The sequence below is a fragment of the Leucoraja erinacea genome, chromosome 14 (genome assembly GCF_028641065.1).
Source record: "Leucoraja erinacea ecotype New England chromosome 14, Leri_hhj_1, whole genome shotgun sequence".
Taxonomy (NCBI): domain Eukaryota; kingdom Metazoa; phylum Chordata; class Chondrichthyes; order Rajiformes; family Rajidae; genus Leucoraja; species Leucoraja erinaceus.
This window is the reverse complement of record NC_073390.1, coordinates 7506230-7527422: the sequence shown is the minus strand read 5'-3', so window position 1 is coordinate 7527422 and position 21193 is coordinate 7506230. Positions and strand designations below refer to the sequence as shown.

Here is a 21193-nt window from a genome sequence, read left to right as displayed (position 1 = left end):
CCAGAGTCCCCGGCTTCTTCCTGTTGGAGGCCGCTCCTCGTTGCGGCCCCAATGACAACTGAGACCCGACGAGAAAAGGTCGGGTCTCCAGTGCAGGGAGAGATTCAAAAGTTTCCCCACCCTACCCCCGCCCCCCCACACACACGCCCCAACATAAAAAAACTAAAACTACATAAAAACACAGACAAAAAATAATAAAAACGCGGACAGGCTGCAGAGGCCACTGCTGACCAGAGTCGCGCCGCCTCTGGTCAGAGGGTGATGAGAGAGAGAATAGGGCCCCATAGAAACCAGTCTGAAGAAGGGTTTTGGGCCGAAACGTTGCCTATTTCCTTCGTTTCTTAGATGCTGCTGCACCCGCTGAGTTTCTCCAGCACTTTTGTGTACCTTCGATTTTCCAGCATCTGCAGTTCCTTCTTAAGCCCATAGAAACCAGAGCAGTCATCTCTGTGTGGAGCAGCATGAGATGGGCAAAGCCTGTAATTAGTATTTCTCATGTTTTTACTGTGGACAAAGATAGGCTAGGGACATTGGGAAAATTAATGGAAGACAAATCTCTTGTGCCTGGTCAGCTATATCTGAGGACAATGCGGGAAGCTACAGAACAAAATTGCAGGGGCCATGGCTGTGAAATACAAACCATCATTAGATGTGGGTGAGGTACCGGAATACTGGTGGGTGGCTAATCTTGTGCCTCTATTTAAGATGGGCTCCAAAGAAAAGCCAAAGAGAAATGTAGACCAGTGTGTATAACATCTGTAGTAGGCAAGTTACTGGAGAGTACTCTGAGGGATAAGATATATATGCATTTGGATAAACAGGTATTGATTAAGGGATTAAGTCAGCATGGCTATTATGGAGACTTGGTTACAAGAGGGGCAGGACATGGCTGGCTGCTCAATGATCCATGGTTTTGATGTTTCAGACGTACTATGTGGGAGGTCATGTCTCAGAAGCCCAGAAGAAGGGTACAGGAAATTGTTCCTTGAAAGTGGAATCACAGGTAGATAGGGTGGTCAAGAAGATTGGCCTTCATCAGTCAACATACTGAGTATAGAATTTGGGATGGTATGTTACTGTCATACAAGACGTTGAGGCTGCATTTGTAATATATGTGTTCAGTTTTGGTTACCTCGCTATAAGAAAGATGTTGTAAAGCTGGAAAGAGAATGGAGAAGAGTTACAAAGATGCTGTTAGGATTTGAGGGTCTGTGGACATTGTTTAAGGTTAATTGGAACCTGAGGGGCAACATACAGATGGTGGTGAGTGTGTAGAATATGGAGTATGAGGAGTTAGTTGAGGCAGGTTCCATAACATTTATAGAGAGATTTGAACAGGTGCATGAATAGAAAATATTTAGAGGGATATGGGACAAATGCAGTCAGGTGGGACTAGAGTAGATCATGCATCTTGGTCGTCATGGACCAGCTGGGTTGAATGGCCAGTTTTCATTCTTTATGACTCAATGCTTATATCACCAGTTTTCATTTTCAAATGTTTCTATATGTTTGATAATATGTTCAGAAACTGCTGGTGGATTTCAATAGTTTAAAAAATATTAACAGAGAAAAAATATTACTTTTAAAATGCATCGAACTGTCTTTCAATTAGTATTAATTAACTAAATGATCTATTTAGTGGCAAGGGCAGCATGGTGGTACAGCGGTAGAGTTGCTGCCTTACAGCGCTTACAGCGACAGAGACCCAGGTTCGATCCCGACTACAGGTGCTGCTTGTATGTTCTCCCCTTAACTTGGGCAAGGAGGACCAATATCCTTGTAGATCAATCTAGATCCTGAATCAGTGCTTGAAAGTATGATGATGTGGCTATTATGGAGACTTGGTTACAAGAGGGACAGGACATGGCTGGCTGCTCAATGATCCATGGTTTTGATGTTTCAGACGTCATATGGAGGTAGGTAAACGAGATGTGAGGGGCAAGTTTTATTTACACAGAGATTGGTGGGTGCCTGGCACATGCGGCCAAAGTCTTCGCCGACAGCAAGAAGCAGCAATAGGTGAGAGGGTGGCCAAAGGTGACCAAGAGCATCCTGTCGGTGGGGGTGGCCTGAAGAAAGCGCTGTCCCCAGGGGCTACAACATGAGCCACAACAACAGCCGTGTCACCAGACAGTGTGGCGGGTGAAGACGGGCTCGGTTGGGCGCCTTGCGAGTCGGGGCTGTGGTCGGAGGCCGGGGCTCTAAACAGCTGGGGAGACAGTGAGAGCTGGAAGTGGCATTGGCAGCTTCATCCACTGTATCTAAAATGTTATAAAGGGGTCCATTAAAATGAGGCTTTCCAGTATAGAATAGTTTATAGACTTAAACTATACCAACCATATTAGAGGTTCCGTAGCATTCTTAAAGTGTCTCACTTTTTTTGCCTTTTCATAGATCTATAAAAATCAAAGTATTTTTGTTTATTTTCAAGGTTAACATTGTTCGATGTAATGAAGCAGAAATTGGCACTGTGCAGTGTTAAGGGCCTGTCCCACGAGCATGCGACTGCATGCGGCAAGCACGACCTAACGTGGTCGCTTGAGCTGTACGGTCTCGCGGGGCCGATCCCACTTCGATCGCTGGAGCCGTATGGAGTTGTGCGGAGCAGGTCCCGACATCGCGCGGGGCTCCTGAAAACTGACAGTGTACAAAAATTCCGCGTGGCAACAGCCTGCCGGCCTGCAGCTGCATTGAGGCCGTACGCACCGCCTCGACAGGCATATGCAGCGCCTTGACGGCGTACGCACCGTCTCGACCGGTTTGGTCGTGCTTGCTGCATGCAGTCGCATGCTCGTGGGACAGGCCCTTTAGTCTAATACAATGTGTTGAACCAAGAAATCACAAATGCAGGCACTCTGTACAGTTACACAGATGTGTCAGAAGGGCGCCACAATGGCGCAGCGGTAGAGTTGCTGCTTTACAGCACTTGCAGTGCCAGAGACCTGGGTTCAATCCCGACTATGGGTGCTGTCTGTACTGAGTTTGTACATTCTCCCCATGACCTGTGTGGGTTTCCTCCCACACTCCAAAGACATGCAGGTTTGTAGGTTAATTGGCTTGGTATAATTGTAAATTGTTCCTTGTGTGTATAAGATAGTGTTAATGTGCGGGGGTCACTGGTCGGTGCGGACTCAGTGGATGCCTAATCCCCCGTGGACTGATGTAAGAATGTTTTAATCTTGATTTTGTGTGAAACCCAGCAATGTTAGGCTATTTAATGTTCTTGATTTGGAATAATCTAACATTAACTTGTTGAGACAACATTTTATGTTATACTTCTGCATCACATTGGTGTGCTGTTAATTATTGTAAACATCTTGAAGAAATTATCCCTCTTAACCATTATATAGAATACTTAAATACTCTGTCTACAAATAAAAACGTTCGACAAGCAAGGAAGGGAAATAAAATTGGCATACCTTTTCATGAACCTGACCTGAAATATTTGAACTCCTATTACTGCTGATTACAGGCAATGTAATATTGACTCTTCTGTCAGGAAGAGCTGAAAGAAAACATTGAAATAGTTTATTATAATTGACATTTATTGAATGTCTAATTACAATATGAAAATGAATTCATAAAGTCTGACCAAATTGTTTAATATATCTGTTAATGGTAATATAAACTAGTCAGGGGAAATGTTTGTGAAGAGGTAGGGGGGAGGACTGGTTGCTTCTTTCATTGTTCTGATGACAGAAAGATGTACAAGTTTGTAGGTTAATTGCCTTGGTGTGAATGTAAAATTGTCTCGAGTGGGTGTTGGATAATGTTAATCTGTGGGGATCACTGGTCGGCACGGATCCGGTGGGCCGAAGGGCCTGTTTCTGCGCTGTATCTCTAAACTAAACTAAAATAATATATAGCTCAACTCCATTCCCTCTCTACCACCATTATAAAACTATCTAATTATGTGACCCTCTTCGTATTAGCAGCTAAATCCAGGACAATGTGAAACAAAATACTTGATTCTTATTCCAATACTAAGGTGCATCATTTGAACATAATTTTTTTTTTCAAACAGCTTCAAAACATATATATTTAAATAAACCATTTATAATTAGAATACTGAATATAGGCAGAACATATTTTCTGGCACATTCAGTCCCATCCAATTGGCTACATCTGATCATTTTGTGGTAATAAAATTGTAAGTCTGACAGATCTATCTGCAATAAGAAGAAAATAGGAACTGCTCTGTTAATTCAATATCGAGCATATGTATTATCATAATTTCCACCTTGCCCTCAAATTTACTGGACTATCTCTGACACTCTCCCCTTTCTCAATATCTGTGTCTCCATCACAATAGACACACTGATGTCTACTACAAGCCTAGCGACTCCCATTTATCTTCACAATACCTCCTCCCATCCTGCCTCTTGCAAGCATGTCAGCCTCGCCTCACAATTTTTGCACCTCCACCACATCTTTTCCCAAGATGAAGCTTTTCACTCCAGGACATCCAATATGTCCTCTTTTTTTCATAATCGTGGTTTCATCGCCTGCTGTTATTGATGGATCCCTCTCCTCACTGTCCAGCAATTATACTTGCACTCCCCCTCCCCCAAACTAGAACAAAGGTAGATGCCCCCGGCATCAACTTTCAACCCACCAGCCTCTTCATCAATACAACCTTTTCTGACATTTGCACCACATTCAACATGATCCCAAGCAGAATCTTCCTATCCCCCCCCTCCCTTCTGCATGGACCACTCCTTCTTCAAATCATTGCTTCAATCATCCCTTCCCACTCAATCCCACCCCTTTCCCCGGTAATGTCCCCTACAATTACAGGACATGTAACACCTCCACCCATACCTTGTCACTTCAGCTACTGCATTTGGTGCTCCGGTTGTGGTTTCCTTTGCATTGACGAGCCAAATGTAGACCACGCAACCATTTTGCCAAATGTGTGTACTCAGTCTGCCAAAGCCTGCTGAACCTTCCAATTGACAACCATTTTAACACCCATTCCTATACTGTCCTATCTGTCCTATGTCTCCTCCATTGTCAGAGTGAGGCCACAAGTAAACTGAATGAACAACACCTTATATTCCGCTTACAACCCAAAGATATGAACATTTAATTCACCAATTTTAAGTAACAACTTCCACTTTCCTCAACTCTCATCCCTGACCATCATTCCCACAATTTGTTTCACTATTCCATCTCCCCCGTTCCCATCCACCATTATCCCACCCTTTGTCTTTATATTTCACTCCTCTTCTCTCCTTATCAGGCCCCCTTTTGTATAATTTTCTTTTCTAGCTTTTGAACACCCATTTGCTAATCAAACCCCCCTCACCTGTATCCGCCTATCACTTGCCAGACTTTGTCTTGATCACACCTCTTGTCTGGGTTTCTCACCTAGACTACAGTCTGAAGAAGAATCCCAGTTTATCCAGAGATGCTGACTGACCTGTTCAGCACTTTGTGTTTCACTCAAGATTCCAGCATCTACATTTCCTTGTGTCTCTAGTCTCATTCTTTTGCGTACAACAGAAAATAAACATTTTTTGATATATTTATTCCTTCTGAAAGCTACTAGTGCATTTGCTTGCACCATCATTTCACATCATACTTCAAAGATCATTAGTTCTCTTTAATATCATATTCAATATTAAATATTTTATTTTATATTATATTAAATCAAAATATTATTTTCAGTGTTCCTTAGAATTTAACTAAGCTTGAAATATGCTTCAAAACTATTTGACTTATTCCAAGGGGACATCACGTTTTAATATCATCTTACTTTCATATCATCATAAATAATTCATGCACTTACCTCTATTAGCAGATGGTGTTGGCACGATTGTTGTGGTTGTCGTAGTGGAGCTTGTCGGTAATGAGGTAATAGCCGTGGTATTGGTGGGTACCGAAGTAGATGTGGTCGTGATGGATGGTGTCAAGGCAACAATAGTGGTATTGATGGGTACTGAGGTAGTTGCGGTAGTGTTGGATGGTGCTGAGGCAGCAGCAGTGGTATTGGTGGGTGCTGAAGTCGTTGTGGTGGTCTTTGCTTGTGCCGATGTATTAATAGTGGTATTGATGGGTACTGAGGCAGTTGTAGTGGTATTGGATGGTGCTGAGGCAGCAGCAGTGGTATTGGTGGGTTTTGAAGTAGTTGTGGTAGACCTTGCTTGTGCCGACGTAATAACAGCGGTATCGGTGTTTTTTGAAGTAGTTGTGGTGATGTTGGATGGTGCTGAGGCAGCAGCAGTGGTATTGGTGGGTACTGAGGTAGTTGTGGTGATGCTTGCTTGTGCCGATGTATTAATATTGGTATCAGTGGTTTTTGAAGTAGTTGTAGTGGTGCTGGATGGTGCTGAGGTAACAACAGTGGTATTGGTGGGTACTGAGGTAGTTGTGGTGGTCCTGGTTTGTGCTGATGTATTAACAGTGGTATCTATGGGTACTGAAGTAGTTGTAGTGGTCCTTGCTTGTGCTGACATAGTAGCAGTGGTATTGGTGGTTTTTGAAGTTGTTGTGGTGATGTTGGATGGTGCTGAGGCAGCAGCAGTGGTATTGGTGGGTAATGAGGTAGTTGTGATGGGCCTTGGTGGTGCAGAGGTAACAGCAGTGGTATCGGTGAGTTTTGAAGTAGTTGTCGAGGTGCTTGATGGAGCCAAGGCAACAGTGGGGGTACTTGTTTGATTCAATGCTCCATTCGACGGACTTGCTGTTGTATTGGTAGTGGAGGTAATCTCTGAAAATGCAATCAATTGTGTAATGACTAAAATGTCGAGATATCCAAACAAATTTCAAGTTAGGAGAGTTAATATCTCAGTTAAGAAAATATATTTGACGTTTTGAAGCAAAGTAGATGGATGCAACAAGGAAGAAGCATGGAAACTTTCCGTTGTCACCCATCAAAAACTGCTCTCATTTGAAAATATTTCCCCATATTTGAGAGTCACCTCCAGATGACAGTCAGTGTCCACTGAAAAGGAATGGTTGTTACCCCTTTCTTGATCTATTCATTCATTTCTGGATCAGAAAAGGGAGGCCAGCCATTATTTTTCATCCCATATTAACCTTGGGACGTCGATGGGGAGATACCAACAATTCTCCCTCTGGTGAAAGTTTTTCAACATTGCCGTGGAAACGGAAGTTCCAGGAGTTTGGCTGTGGTGATGGAGGAGCAGTGATATATTTTCAAGAGAGAATTGTAAATGTTTGGTTTTGTTTCCATGCACCTGAAAGTTTTATCCTACTTGATGCTGAAGGTTATGAGTTTGATATGCTCCCTTTGGACGTGAGAAGTCAGAGAAACTTCCAGTTTCACTCTGAGGACTACACATCTGATAAGTGCATCCTGTGCAGCAGCTCCTGACTGGCAAAGAGTAAACTGGAGCTGCGGCTGGATGACCCCAGGATTCCCAAGTCAATGAGAGTATCATAGATAAGAGTTATAGTGGTCACTCATAAAGTGCAATCAGAAGATAATCTGTCCACCCAGGAAAGGGAATAGGAAGGGAGTGCAGAAGTCGCATTTGGCCAGTCTGAAGAAAGGTCCAGACTCAAAACGACACCCATTCCTTCTCGCCAGCGATGCTGCCTGGCCCGCTGTTACTCCGGCTTTTTGTGTCTACTTTGAGTCCCCTTTGACCATTCCCCTTGATAGCAGGTCTACCCTTTTGGATACTGTTTGGGGGAGGGTGGGGGGGGGGGGGGGGGGGGGGGGGATGGAGTAGAGGGAATTACCATTCAGGGGGAACAGCAGCAACAAGCAAGGTCTGGTGCAACAGATCTGGTCCTGAGGCCCGGCAGGGAAGGGAAAAGATGTTTCCAGGACTAGAGGGTGTTAGATATAGGGAGAGTTTGAGTTGGCTGGGTCTCTATTCCATGGAGTGCAGTAGGATGAGGGGGATCTTATAGAGGTGTATAAAATCATGAGAGGAATAGATTGGGTAGATGCACAGTTTCTTGCCCAGAGTTGTGGAATCGAGGACCGAGGACATAGGTTCAAGCTGAAAGGGGAAAAGATTTAATAGGAATCCAAGGGGTAACTTTTTCACACAAAGGGTGTTTGGAACGAACGGAAGTAGTTGAGACTGGGACTATCCCATTGTTTAAGAGACAATTAGATAGGCACATGGATAGGACAGGTTTGGATGGATGTGGACCAAGTGCAGGCAAGTGGGACTAGTGTAGCTGGGACATTGTTGGCTGCTGTGGGCAAGGTCGGCCGAAGGGCCTGTTTCCACATTGTATCACTCAATGACTCTATGACTAATGGGATAGTGTAAATGACCAGTTAGTCTCAAAGGATGACAGGCAGGGAGAGCTTAGGAAATATTATAAAACTGATGAACTTTATTTCAGTGCAAGATGCATTGTGAGTAAAGCAGATGAACTTTGTTATAGATAACTTCTTTTTGTTTTTGAAGTAGAAAGATACAATTGTATACTTTTATTTTCATATGCTTTTTTATACATTTTTGGAATGTCCCTGATTGTTCAAGATGTTCACAGTTATTCATCGCCCCATTTGACAATGGCTGACACCCTTGACAGTTCTCAAGCCAAGGGTTGAGGATTACCGGCTACCCAAGCCACACAGTGAGTGCATCTCTATCAGTGAGGCATCACAGCACATGTTGTGTAGGCCTGCCAAAGTGCAAAGAGCAAGGTGCTTGCTGGTAGAAAACGGCTAGAAAATACACTGAAACACAGTGTTCCCAGTGATTTCAGGGAAGTGCAGGATTTAGCTAAAGATATTAATTGTATTAATATTTTAAGTTAGAAATATTTGTTAAAACTTAATATTTTAAGTTAGAAGTTAACTGTTAGATATTAATTGTATAAATATTTTGTTAGAAGTTAAATATTTTAAGTATATGTAAGCTACAATACAATATAAACACAAAAAGCTGGAGTAACTCAGAGGGTCAGACAGCATATCTGGATAAATGGAATAAGTGATGTTTCGGGTGAGACCCTTCTTCAGACTGAGAAGGATCTCGGGTGAGACCCTTCTTCAGTCTGGAGAAGGATCTCGACCAAAAACATCACTTATTTGTTCTCTCCAGAGATGCTGTCTGATCTGTTGAGTTATTCTAGCTTTTTGTGTCTATATTCGGTGTAAACCAGCATCTGCAGTTCCTTCCTACACAGTAGATTTGCAACTGCCTGTTATTATTGTACTTCAATTTTACTCCCTGTCAAAGAACTAAATATATATTCCTATTTCATTAAAATATATTTGCTGTTTGGACCTGTGTAAACATAATGTAAGAAACATGTAATTTTGTCATTCTTAAATAACCCTGAATAACTGTGTTAGATACATTTTTCTTCCAAAGATACCTTTTTTTCCAAAGTTTACTCACCTCTACAGTTGGATCCTTCATATCCTGTTCTACATGTACAACTGAAAGAGCCTACAGTATTTACGTGTGAAATGGCTTTCAGGAGGTTTAACCTGTTCAGTGTCACCTCCGAGTATACCCGGGTCAGAGTATACAAGTAAAAATAAATATTGGCAGTGGACAGGTTAAAATTATTTTTAGGGCATATTTACAGTTCCAGATTTGTTACTGTCACAATATGAACATATTTCTAAGAATGCAACACATGCATATTTTGGGGTTCCACTATACCATTAGAATGACTAGAGTATTAAAGATAAATCATAAGATAAATCTAGGAATGATCTGTAATCTGCCATTAAATTGTACAAACCAGCATCTGTAATTTCTTCCTACACGTTAAATTGTATTGTTGGGAAGGTGCAGAAAGAGTCTTACCGTTTACTCACGTATGCAGTGCATGACTTAAGTGCTTGAGTGTCACACGTGAATTGTACCCCGATAAAAGGTACGCTTGTAGAAATTAATTAATTTCCAAGATTGTCATCCCAAAGGACCAAAATGAATCATCAGTTAGATTTAGCCCTTCGGGCTAAGGGAATCAAGGGATATTGAGAGAAAGCAGGACCAGGGTACTGATTTTGGATGATCAGCCATGATCATATTGAATGGCGGTGTGGACTTGAAGGGCCAAATGGCCTACTCCTGCACCTATTTTCTATGTTTCTATCTAATGCGATTGACATCTGAAGTTCTTTCCTACACTATACATTATAAGGTTCTTTACAAAATTATTTTGTAAATGGATACCCGATGACAAATATATAGTTATGGCATCCATACCTTCACAGAATGTCCCATTTCCTTTGAATCCAGACCTGCAGGAGCAGTTGAATGAACCAGGTATATTCTGACAGTCAGCCCCAATAGAACAGTTATCCAGAGATTTGGTACATTCATCAATGTCGGCGCAGTTTGAACCTTCATATCCACGATTACATTTACATGTATATGAGCCATCCGTATTGATGCACTTAGAATTCAAAACACAATTGTCCTGATCTATCGCACATTCATCAATATCTGCATTTATTTGAAATAAAAACAAAGTTATTACATTTTGCAAAAGAAAAAGAGGCATTATTTAGCAGTTTTGATATGTTTGTTCATTTTTATCTGCTTTTTTGACATGTATATGAACAGAAAGGCAAAACATTAATCAGAGTGAATTTTCAACTGGATCTCCAGGTGTTAATGGATTCTAATCAGTGTCAATTTGTGAAATGCAAAATTGAGAGGAAATGTGTATCAGAGCAAGAATGTATGAGGTGAAAATGAAAAAATAGGATTTTGTTGAAAAGACTGAGAGAGACATGAGATGGCAAGCCTGAGAATATTTTGAAGACAAGATGAACAACACAGAGCCAGAGGCTATCGACAATGATTAGGTAGCACATATTTCAAAAACATGCAACGGGGAGTGGAGGAAACCTGAGAGATTCTGAAACAATGGAGGAGACGTCAAGTGGAAAATAGACAGAGGAGTATTGGAGATACTTGGGAATTTCAAAACAGTGGACTGGTATAGTAGACAAAATAAATTATATTAAGAAAATCTTTGCTGATCCTGACTAAATTGGGTAATCTTTTGCACGTGAAGGCCAACTGTAGTCTTATAATAATAATAATAATAATCTTATTTATATAGCACATTTTTAGTCAACTTGCATTGACCCCAAAGTGCTTCACATAATTACATTACATTTTACACACAGGCAAAGGTGGGTGAAGTGTCTTGCCCCAAGGACACAACGACAGTATGCACTCCAGGCAGGATTCGAACCGGCTACCTTCCGGTCGCCAGCCGAACACTTAGCCCATTGCGCCATCTTATCCACGCAACAGCAATCAGAATAGAATGCTTAAATCGACTGAACTTTTATTAATTTATGGCATTTGGACATTACTGGCATGGCCAGCATTTATTGAGGATTATCACAAATAGTCCTCAATTAAGTGATAATGAGCTATCTTCTTGATCTGCTTCTCAGAAGGATCTCGGCCCGAAAACTCACCTATTCCTTTTCTCCAGAGATGCTGCCTGACCCACTGATTACTCCAACTCTCTGTGTCCATGTCTGGTGTAAACCAGTATCTGCAGTTCTTTCCCACACTGTACATTATAAGCTTATTTTCAAAAATCTTTTGTAAATATATACCAAATGACAAATATATAATTATGGCATCCATACCTTCACAGAATGTCCCATTTCCTTTGAATCCAGACTGGCAGGAGCAGTTGAATGAACCAGGTATATTCTGACAGTCAGCCCTACTATGACAGTTATCCATAAATCTGGTACATTCATCAATGTCGGTGCAGTTTGAACCTTCATATCCACGATTACATTTACATGTATATGAGCCATCCGTATTGAAGCACTTAGAATTCAAAACACAATTGTCCAGATCGCTTGCGCATTCATTAATATCTGCATTTATTTGAAATAAAAACAAAATTATTAAAGAGGCATTATTTAACAGTTTTGATATCACAATTAATTTTCATCTGCTTTTTTGTCATACATATCCTTTAATACAACCTTTATTTCTGGGGCAAAGGAGACATGTATACGATCGGAAAGGTGAAACATTAATTGGAGTGGATTTGCAACTGGATGAACTGCTGTTAATGGCTTCTGATAAGTGTAAATTTGAGAAATACAAAATTGAGAGGAAACGTGTATCAAAGAAATTAGATGACTATGAAGAAAAATGAGTTTGTTGAAATGACTGTGAGAGACTTGAGACATCTTGATCTGCTTCTCAGAAGGGTCTCTGCCAAAAACGTCACCTATTCCTTTTCTCCAGAAATGCTGCCTGACCCACTGAGTTATTCCAGCTTTTTGTGTCTATATTCAGTGTAAACCAGCATCTGCAGTTCCTTCCTACATCATACAACTGCTAGATTTGCAACTGCCTGTTATTATTGTACTTCAATTTTACTCCCTGTCAAAGAACTAAATATATATTCCTATTACATTAAAATATATTTGCTGTTTGGACCTGTGTAAACATAATGTAAGAAACGTAATTTTTGTCATTCTTAAATAACCCTGAATAACTGTGTTAGATACATTTTTCTTCCAAATATACCTTTTTTCCCAAAGTTTACTCACCTCTACAGTTGGATCCTTCATATCCTGTTCTACATGTACAACTGAAAGAGCCTACAGTATTTACGTGAAATGGCTTTCAGGAGGTTTAACCTGTTCAGTGTCACCTCCGAGTATACCCGGGTCAGAGTATACAAGTAAAAATAAATATTGGCAGTGGACAGGTTAAAATTATTTTTTGGGCATATTTACAGTTCCAGATTTGTTACTGTCCCAATATAAACATATTTCTAAGAATGCAACACATGCATATTTTGGGGTTCCACTAAACCATTAGAATGTCTAGAGTATTAAAGATAAATCATCAGATAAATCTAGGAATGATCTGTAATCTGCCATTAAATTGTACAAACCAGCATCTGTAATTTCTTCCTACACGTTAAATTGTATTGTTGGGAAGGTGCAGAAAGAGTCTTACCGTTTACTCACGTATGCAGTGCATGACTTAAGTGCTTGAGTGTCACACGTGAATTGTACCCCGATAAAAGGTACGCTTGTAGAAATTAATTAATTTCCAAGATTGTCATCCCAAAGGACCAAAATGAATCATCAGTTAGATTTAGCCCTTCGGGCTAAGGGAATCAAGGGATATTGAGAGAAAGCAGGACCAGGGTACTGATTTTGGATGATCAGCCATGATCATATTGAATGGCGGTGTGGACTTGAAGGGCCAAATGGCCTACTCCTGCACCTATTTTCTATGTTTCTATCTAATGCGATTGACATCTGAAGTTCTTTCCTACACTATACATTATAAGGTTCTTTACAAAATTATTTTGTAAATGGATACCCGATGACAAATATATAGTTATGGCATCCATACCTTCACAGAATGTCCCATTTCCTTTGAATCCAGACCTGCAGGAGCAGTTGAATGAACCAGGTATATTCTGACAGTCAGCCCTACTATGACAGTTATCCATAAATCTGGTACATTCATCAATGTCGGTGCAGTTTGAACCTTCATATCCACGATTACATTTACATGTATATGAGCCATCCGTATTGAAGCACTTAGAATTCAAAACACAATTGTCCAGATCGCTTGCGCATTCATTAATATCTACATTTATTTGAAATAAAAACAAAGTTATTACATTTTGCTAAAGAAAAAAAAGAGGCATTATTTAACAGTTTTGATATCACAATTAATTTTCATCTGCTTTTTTGTCATACATATCCTTTAATACAACCTTTCTTTCTGGGGCAAAGGAGACATGTATACGATCGGAAAGGCGAAACATTAATTGGAGTGGATTTGCAACTGGATCAACTGCTGTTAATGGCTTCTGATAAGTGTCAATTTGAGAAATACAAAATTGAGAGGAAACGTGTATCAAAGTATGAGATGACTATGAAGAAAAATGAGTTTGTTGAAATGACTGTGAGAGACTTGAGACAGCTTGATCTGCTTCTCAGAAGGGTCTCTGCCCAAAACGTCACCTATTCCTTTTCTCCAGAAATGCTGCCTGACCCACTGAGTTATTCCAGCTTTTTGTGTCTATATTCAGTGTAAACCAGCATCTGCAGTTCCTTCCTACATCATACAACTGCTAGATTTGCAACTGCCTGTTATTATTGGACTTCAATTTTACTCCCTGTCAAAGAACTAAATATATATTCCTATTACATTAAAACATATTTGTTGTTTGGACCTGTGTAAACATAATGTAAGAAATGTGATTTTTGTCATTCTTAAATAACCCCGAATAACTGTGTTAGATACCTTTTTCTTCCAAAGATACCTTTTCTTCCACAGTTTACTCACCTGTACAGTTGGATCCTTCATATCCTGTTCTACATGTACAGACAAAAGAGCCTTCAGTATTTGTACAGATAGAATTAGTTCCGGAACACTCAGTAGAGCATTCATTCACATCTAAAAGGATAAACAATTGAACACAAGAATAGTTAGCTAAATTATAGAATCACATATGCCTGGATTTTGCACTCAACAGAGAATCAGCAGAGAACTGACCAACGAGTTTACACCGCTTGTTGGTTAATTGAAAATCTGGTCCACTTAATCTGGTCCAGCATCTGAAGTTTCTTCCTATACATTAAATTGTATTGTTGGGATGGTGCAGAAAGAGTCTTACCCGTTTATTCACATATGCTGTGCATGACTTAAGTGCTTGAGTGTCACACGTGAATTGTATCCCAGATAAAAGGTGAGTTTGAGCTATCAATGAATGTCAATGGTGAAAGCCGAAAGGAAGCCACTGGATTGGCCATATACTGAGAGGAAAACCAGGCAGCATCCTATGAATAGCCCTGCACTGGACGCCAGAAGGGAAAAGGAAAGGAGGGAGACCCAAAACCACCTGGCGTCAAACTGTAGAGGAGGAAATGAAAACAATGGATCTGACCTGGGGTAGTTTCCAGAAGCTAGCCCAGAATAGACAGGAGTGGAGGACCTTTGTTGCTGCCCTACAGGCCAGGAGGCATAATAGGCAGCAAGTAAGTAAGTAAGTTTGTGGAAATAAATTAATTTCCAAAATTGTCGGCCCAAAGGATCGAAATGAATCATCAGAGTTGGATTTAATTCTTAGGGCTAAGGGAATCAAGGGATATGGGGAGAAAACAGGAACAGCGTACTGAATTTGGATGACCAGCCATTATCATATTGAATGGCGATGTTGGCTTGAAGTTCTGAATGGCCTACACCTGCACCTATTTCTTATGTTTCTATCTGATGCGATTGACATAACCAAATAAGGGAAGCCATTTATAATTATTGCCTTGCTGCAAAGTATAACAATCAGTTCATAGATTACATTTTAATTCCACAAATAGTTTAATTTAACTTGGGACAGGAAGTAGCAATACTGTAAAAATATTTGCATGAAACAAATGCAATTAAAGTTCTGAAACTTCAACCATGTCTTGTTTTGTAAATTTAAGTGTGTAGTCAAGTACTCTACAGAATTTCTATAGATGTACGTTAGAGAGCATACTGACTGGCTACATCACAGCCTGGTTCTCGAATACCCAGGAACAAAGGAAGCGACAGAAAGTAATGGATATTGCCCAGGCCATCACGGATACTGACCTCCACACCATCAATGGCATAGACTGAAAGCGCTGCCTCAGAAAGGCAGCTAATATCATCAAAGACCCACAAAATCCTGCTCACATTCTCATCTCGCTGCTATCATAGGGGGGAGATGCAGGTATGGGAGCCAGAGAACTGTTACCTCAAGCTAAGAATTTCATTGTTGTGCTTCCGGATGCACATGGCCATGAATGAATGAATATGAATTACAAAAATATTAGCCAATTATGTACACATACAAGGAATTTGAAATAGTCTTGAGCATTAGAGTGTATCTCAAAAGGCAATGTGAATAGATTCTTCTTAGAATGGTTTGATAAGCTACTGTAGTAGAACATTTCACAATATTGTACCAAACGATTCATATTGTTTTAATTATTCATTATTTTTGTATATTAAATGGTGAAATTAAAAAAGTGCCATACCAATGCAGAAACTGTCTGGCTTCCCAGTATATCCTTCCTTGCACATACAGGAGTAACCTCCATTTGAATTGATGCATTTTGCATTTTGGGGACAACTAGATGTATTACGACATTCATCAATGTCTGAAAGAAAAGATTTACATTAGCAGCGATTGCAGTTCACATAACAAATATTGGTGATTATAAGTAATGTACATGCAAAATTGTGTAAGATTAGATTTCATTTTTGCTTTTGATATTTTTACTTGGTAAACTTTAACAGAATGCATATTTCCACTGCTGTAGTTGGAGAACATTCTGATATATAGTGTTGATTTACAGATGAGAGAATTGTGGAACTGTGGGACAATGTTGATGTGGAGATCTGATTTCTCCACGGAGCAAAAGACTTTGGCAGAGACAGTGAATCTTGACCTGAAACGTCACCCACTCCTTCTCGCCAGAGATGCTGCCTGTCCCGCTGAGTTACTCCAGCATTTTGTGTCCATCTTTGGTGTAAACCAACATCTGCAGTTGCTTCCTACATAAGTTCCCATGACCATTAATTGTAATAAAAATAATGATTATGAACAAAATAGTTTTGAGATTTTATTATAAAATGCACACTGAGAATGACCAATTTTTTCAGTGTGTGTGATCTGAGGAGCGATTTTTCTGCCTTTGATGATTCATTGAAAAGCCCCCTGCAGTGTATTTGATGAACTACATCTCGAGATGATTAAAAAATTAATTACATTTTCTTCAGTTATATCACAAATCAAATGCATTGGGCTTTGGCTCGACATCCCACTCCAGGCAGATGTCTGTCTGGCACTGGAGGAGCTGAACGCAGTGGTCAACGAACACCAGACATCTTACCCCGAAGCATTTCCCACCATTGCTGGGGACTTCAATAAGGCAAATCTCAAGAAATCACTCCCTAACTTCCACCAACATGTCTCGTGTTGCACCAGAGGACCAAACACCCTCGACCACTGCTACACCACCATCAAGAATGCCTATCGTTCTATCCCTCGCCATCACTTCGGTAAATCTGACCATACCGCGTTGCTGCTTCTTCCTGATTGAAGAGGTGAGGACAGTACAGTGCTGGTCGGGGTGGGGGGGGGGGGGGGGGGGGGGGGGGGGGGGGGTTACAGAGGAAGAACTCCAGGACTGTTTGAAGTTTGAAGGCCATCATAAAAGGCCAAAAGGGACTTCTGCTCCAAACTGGAGGATGCGACAGATGTCCGGCAGCTGTGGCGGGGCCTGAATGCAATCACCTCCTACAAGGCAAAACCAGGAGGCAGCTTGAAAATCGGCGAAACATTACTCCCTGATGAGCTCAATGCATTTTACGCATGCTTTGATAGGGAGAATACTCCCTCCACTCTGCTCTGGACCACTTGGACAACAAAAACTCATATGTCAGGCTGTTATTCATTGATTACAGCTCGGCATTTAACACAATCATCCCCTCCAAGCTGGTTACCAAACTCGCAGAACTGGGTCTCTGCGCATCCCTCTGCAATTGGATCCTCGACTTCCTCATTCACAGACCACAGTTTGTTCGTATTGGTGGAAATGTTTCAGCCTCGATAACAATCAGCATGGGACCACCTCAAGGCTGTGTGCTCAGCCCCCTGCTGTATCCACTCCATACTCATGACTGCGTAGCCAGTCATAGTGCGAACTCCATCATCAAGTTCGCTGACGACACCACTGTTGTGGGCCGTATCACTGATGGAGATGAGTCAGAGTATAGAAGCGAGATCGAGCGACTGTCCATATGGTGCCAGCACAATAACCTGGCCCTCAACACCAGTAAAATTAAGGAACTGATTGTGGACTTTGGAAGGAGTAGGATGGGAACCCACAGTCCCATTTATATCAAAGGATTGATGGTTGAAAGGGTCAAGAGCTTCAAATTCCAGGGAGTGTACATCTCTGAAGATCTTTCCTGGTCCAAGAACACTGATGCTATTATTAAGAAAGCACATCAGCGCCTCTACTTCCTGAGAAGATTATGGAGAGTTGGTTTGTCAAGGAGGACTCTCTCTAACTTCTACAGGTACACAGTAGAGAACATGCTGACCGGCTACATCATGGTTTGGTTCGGCAACTTGAGCGCCCTGGAGAGGAAAAGACTCCAAAAAGTAGAAACACTGCCCAGTCCATCATCGGCTCAGACCTCCCTTCCATTGAGGGGATCTATCGCAGTTGCTGCCTCAAAAAGGCTGGCAGCATCATTAAGGACCCACATCATCCTCGCCACAGACTCGTCACCCCCGCTACCTTGAGGTAGAAGGTGCAGGAGCCTGAAGACTGCAACAACCAGGTTCAGGACTAGCTACTTCCCCACAGCCATCAGGTTATTAAACTTAGCTCGGACAAAACTCTGAACATTAACAACCTATTATCTGTTATTTGCACTTTATCAGTTTATTTATTCATGTGTATATATTTATATAATGGTATATGGACACACTGATCTGTTCTATAGTCATGACTACTATGTTCTGTTGTGCTGAAGCAAAGCAAGAATTTCATTGTCCTATCAGGGACACATGACAATAAACTCTCTTGAATCTTGAATCTTGTTTTGCACCAGTATTGGGGTTATTAATTAGGTTTATTATGTTATTTATGAGCATTGTGTTTACAGGCCTGTTATAGGTGTTACAGGTTACAGGTGGCCCAGCCGCTGAGAGGACTCTCCCGACGCCGGGGCAAGATGACCCGGTGAGAATGGCCAGGAACATTGGGTCTCCGTAGAGGCAATTGCGGTGGCCTCAATAGGCCTGACTTTGGGGTGAACTTGGGGTGGGGACTGGACATTGTGCCTTCCCCCACAGTGGTATCCACTGTGGGGGGAATGATTTTTTTTGTCTGTAATGTAATCCTGTTAATCTTTGTCCAAGATGGCTGCCGTGAAGGGAGAGTGGACGCTGGCGCGCTTTAGCTGCCGCTGCTCTCACTTCACATTGTGTTTTTGATTTTCTGTTTTTGGACTGAATTCTGTTTTTAGTTTGTGTCTCTGTGATGTCTTTATTATTTATTTTACTCTGATTATATGTTTATATTCCTGTTAATCTATGTAAGGTGTCCTTGAGATGTCTGAAAGGCGCCCAACAAATAAAATGTATTATTATTATTATTGTTCTGTTGTCAGTAAATGTGACAACTAAAGACTATTGATTCTAGAAAACTATTTTTAAAACCAGTTGCAACAATTGTCAACAAAACCATTTGCAATAATGAATACTTCAAAGGGGTGAACAGTATGTTATTTTTTCTTCCGTTCCTTTGTAAAAGAGGGTGGCATGGTGGCGTAGCAGTAGAGTTGCTGCCTTACAGTGTTTTCAGTGCCAGAGACCCGGGTTCGATCCTGTCTATGGGTGCTTGTCTGTACAGAGTTTGTACCTTCTTCCCAAGACAACGTGGGCTTTCTCCCACACTCCAAAGACGTACATGGTTTGCAGGTTAGTTAGCTTGGTAGAAATTTAAATTGTCCCTAGTGTGTGTGTGTGTGTGCAGTATTGTGCTAGTGTACAGGGATTGCTGGTCGATGAGGACTTGGTGGGCCGCAGAGCCTGTTTCCATGCTGTATCTAGAAAATAAACAAAACTAAACGAAAATGTAAACTTTCTTCAGGTAATAAGCACTGGCAGCTTACCATCACACAAGGAACTGTTTGTTTCATTTATCGCATAGCCTTCATTACAGCTGCAGATGTAACCTCCCAACACATTGGTACAGATCTGCTTGCAAGAGTCTGTTTCGTTCTGACATTCATCAAAATCTACAATAGCAAGCAACAAGACATTAAAATTGTTCAAATTTTTAACAACAAGAATCTGTAACAAAAATCAATCATTTGTATGACACCTTTTTCTTAATCCATTGATTCAGGCAGGCACATGAACGAGTCACACCCCGGCCATTCCCTTTTCTCTCCTCTCCCATTGGGCAAAACGTACACTCCTCCAGGTTCATGGACAGTTTCTTCCCCCTGTTATCAGGAACTGTATCACCCGATCTCAACTAGAGTGCTCCTGAACTACTTTTCGCCTCATTTGTAGACACTAGGACTATCTTTGATCAGACTTTACTGGCTTTATCTGGACCAAAACGTTATTCCTTTATCATGTATCTGTACACTGTGAACCGCTCGATTGTAATCATGTATTGTGTTTCCGCTGACTGGTTAGCACACAAGAAAAGCTTTTCACTGTACCTGTATACATGATAATGAACTAAACTAATCTAAAATTTCCTGTGCAAACTGATGTGATTAGTGGCATGGTGCTATTTAGAATTAAAGGTCTGTAAATGGGATGAACTAGTAGAGTATAGTAGAGTTAAAATTATGGTGCATTTTTAGTTACAGTTACGTAATGTGATGTGTCAATGCACAATGTGTCAATTACGAAGGTCACGTAATGTGATGTGTCAATGCACAGAGGATGCTACATGCATGCACTTGCATTCACTGGGCAGCATAATGGTACAGCTTCTGCCTTAGTGCCAGAGATCTGGGTTCGAATCTCACGAATGCTCGGGTGCTGTGTGTGGGGAGTTTGCACGTTATTTCTGTGACAGAGTGGGATTCCTCCGTGTTCTTTTGTTTCCTCCCATGTTTTAAAAACATGCAGGCTTTTAGGTTCGTTGGCCCTAAAGTGTCAGGAGTGGATGAGAAAGTGGCTTAAGATAGAAATAGTGTGAATAAGTAATCAATGGTCGGCATGGACTCAGTAGGCCTAGGGCCTATTTCAATGCTGTGTCTCTAAACTAAACTAAACAATGCACAGTTGAATACCACTCATTTCAAAACAGACCTTCACAATACTTGAGTGATACTTCACCCTTACTTAACAGGGACCTTTCCCTCATGAAATATATATTAAATCGGGTCACGTTAAAGTTTGGTGAGAAGGCTTACAAAATAGTAGGCTTTAAGAGTCCTTGCACCTGCTCCAACTTTCAATAACATCAAATACGTTCATCTCAGTTACAGTTTCACTTACACTCAGTGACTGAGCAACCTCAGGCAATATTAGCAGAATAATACAGTTTATGTTCCTGAAATCTGAGTTTAGAAGCCCACTCTTCTGTTTGGATCTGCAAGAACTTAAGTAGAAGAATTGAACTAATATAAATAGCCATGTACCAGCTCAGATTTATTTTGGTATCCTGCCAACCATAACCGAGCCACTTGATAAAAATAAAGTTACTCTCTAT

General features: G+C 41.0%; 1 protein-coding gene and 1 long non-coding RNA gene across 3 annotated transcripts in view; one reads left to right on the top strand and one right to left on the bottom strand.

The window, feature by feature from the left end:
- Positions 1-17003, top strand: part of LOC129703236 (uncharacterized) — a 41587-nt gene extending 24584 nt beyond the window's left edge. The window contains exon 3 of the long non-coding RNA XR_008724527.1: positions 16295-17003. This is a non-coding gene — a long non-coding RNA (uncharacterized LOC129703236). The remainder of the gene's footprint in view (positions 1-16294) is intronic.
- The window catches only part of LOC129703234 (mucin-like protein), a 155051-nt gene that overhangs the window by 33669 nt on the left and 100189 nt on the right, over positions 1-21193 (bottom strand). For both annotated transcript variants that reach the window (XM_055645528.1, XM_055645529.1), the window contains 9 exons: positions 19629-19754; positions 15974-16096; positions 14262-14372; positions 13317-13556; positions 11570-11809; positions 10161-10400; positions 5792-6712; positions 3420-3505; positions 2338-2396 (listed from right to left, as the gene is read on the bottom strand). In XM_055645528.1, coding sequence (XP_055501503.1) covers positions 2338-2396; positions 3420-3505; positions 5792-6712; positions 10161-10400; positions 11570-11809; positions 13317-13556; positions 14262-14372; positions 15974-16096; positions 19629-19754 — 2146 coding nt within the window. The remainder of the gene's footprint in view (positions 1-2337; positions 2397-3419; positions 3506-5791; positions 6713-10160; positions 10401-11569; positions 11810-13316; positions 13557-14261; positions 14373-15973; positions 16097-19628; positions 19755-21193) is intronic.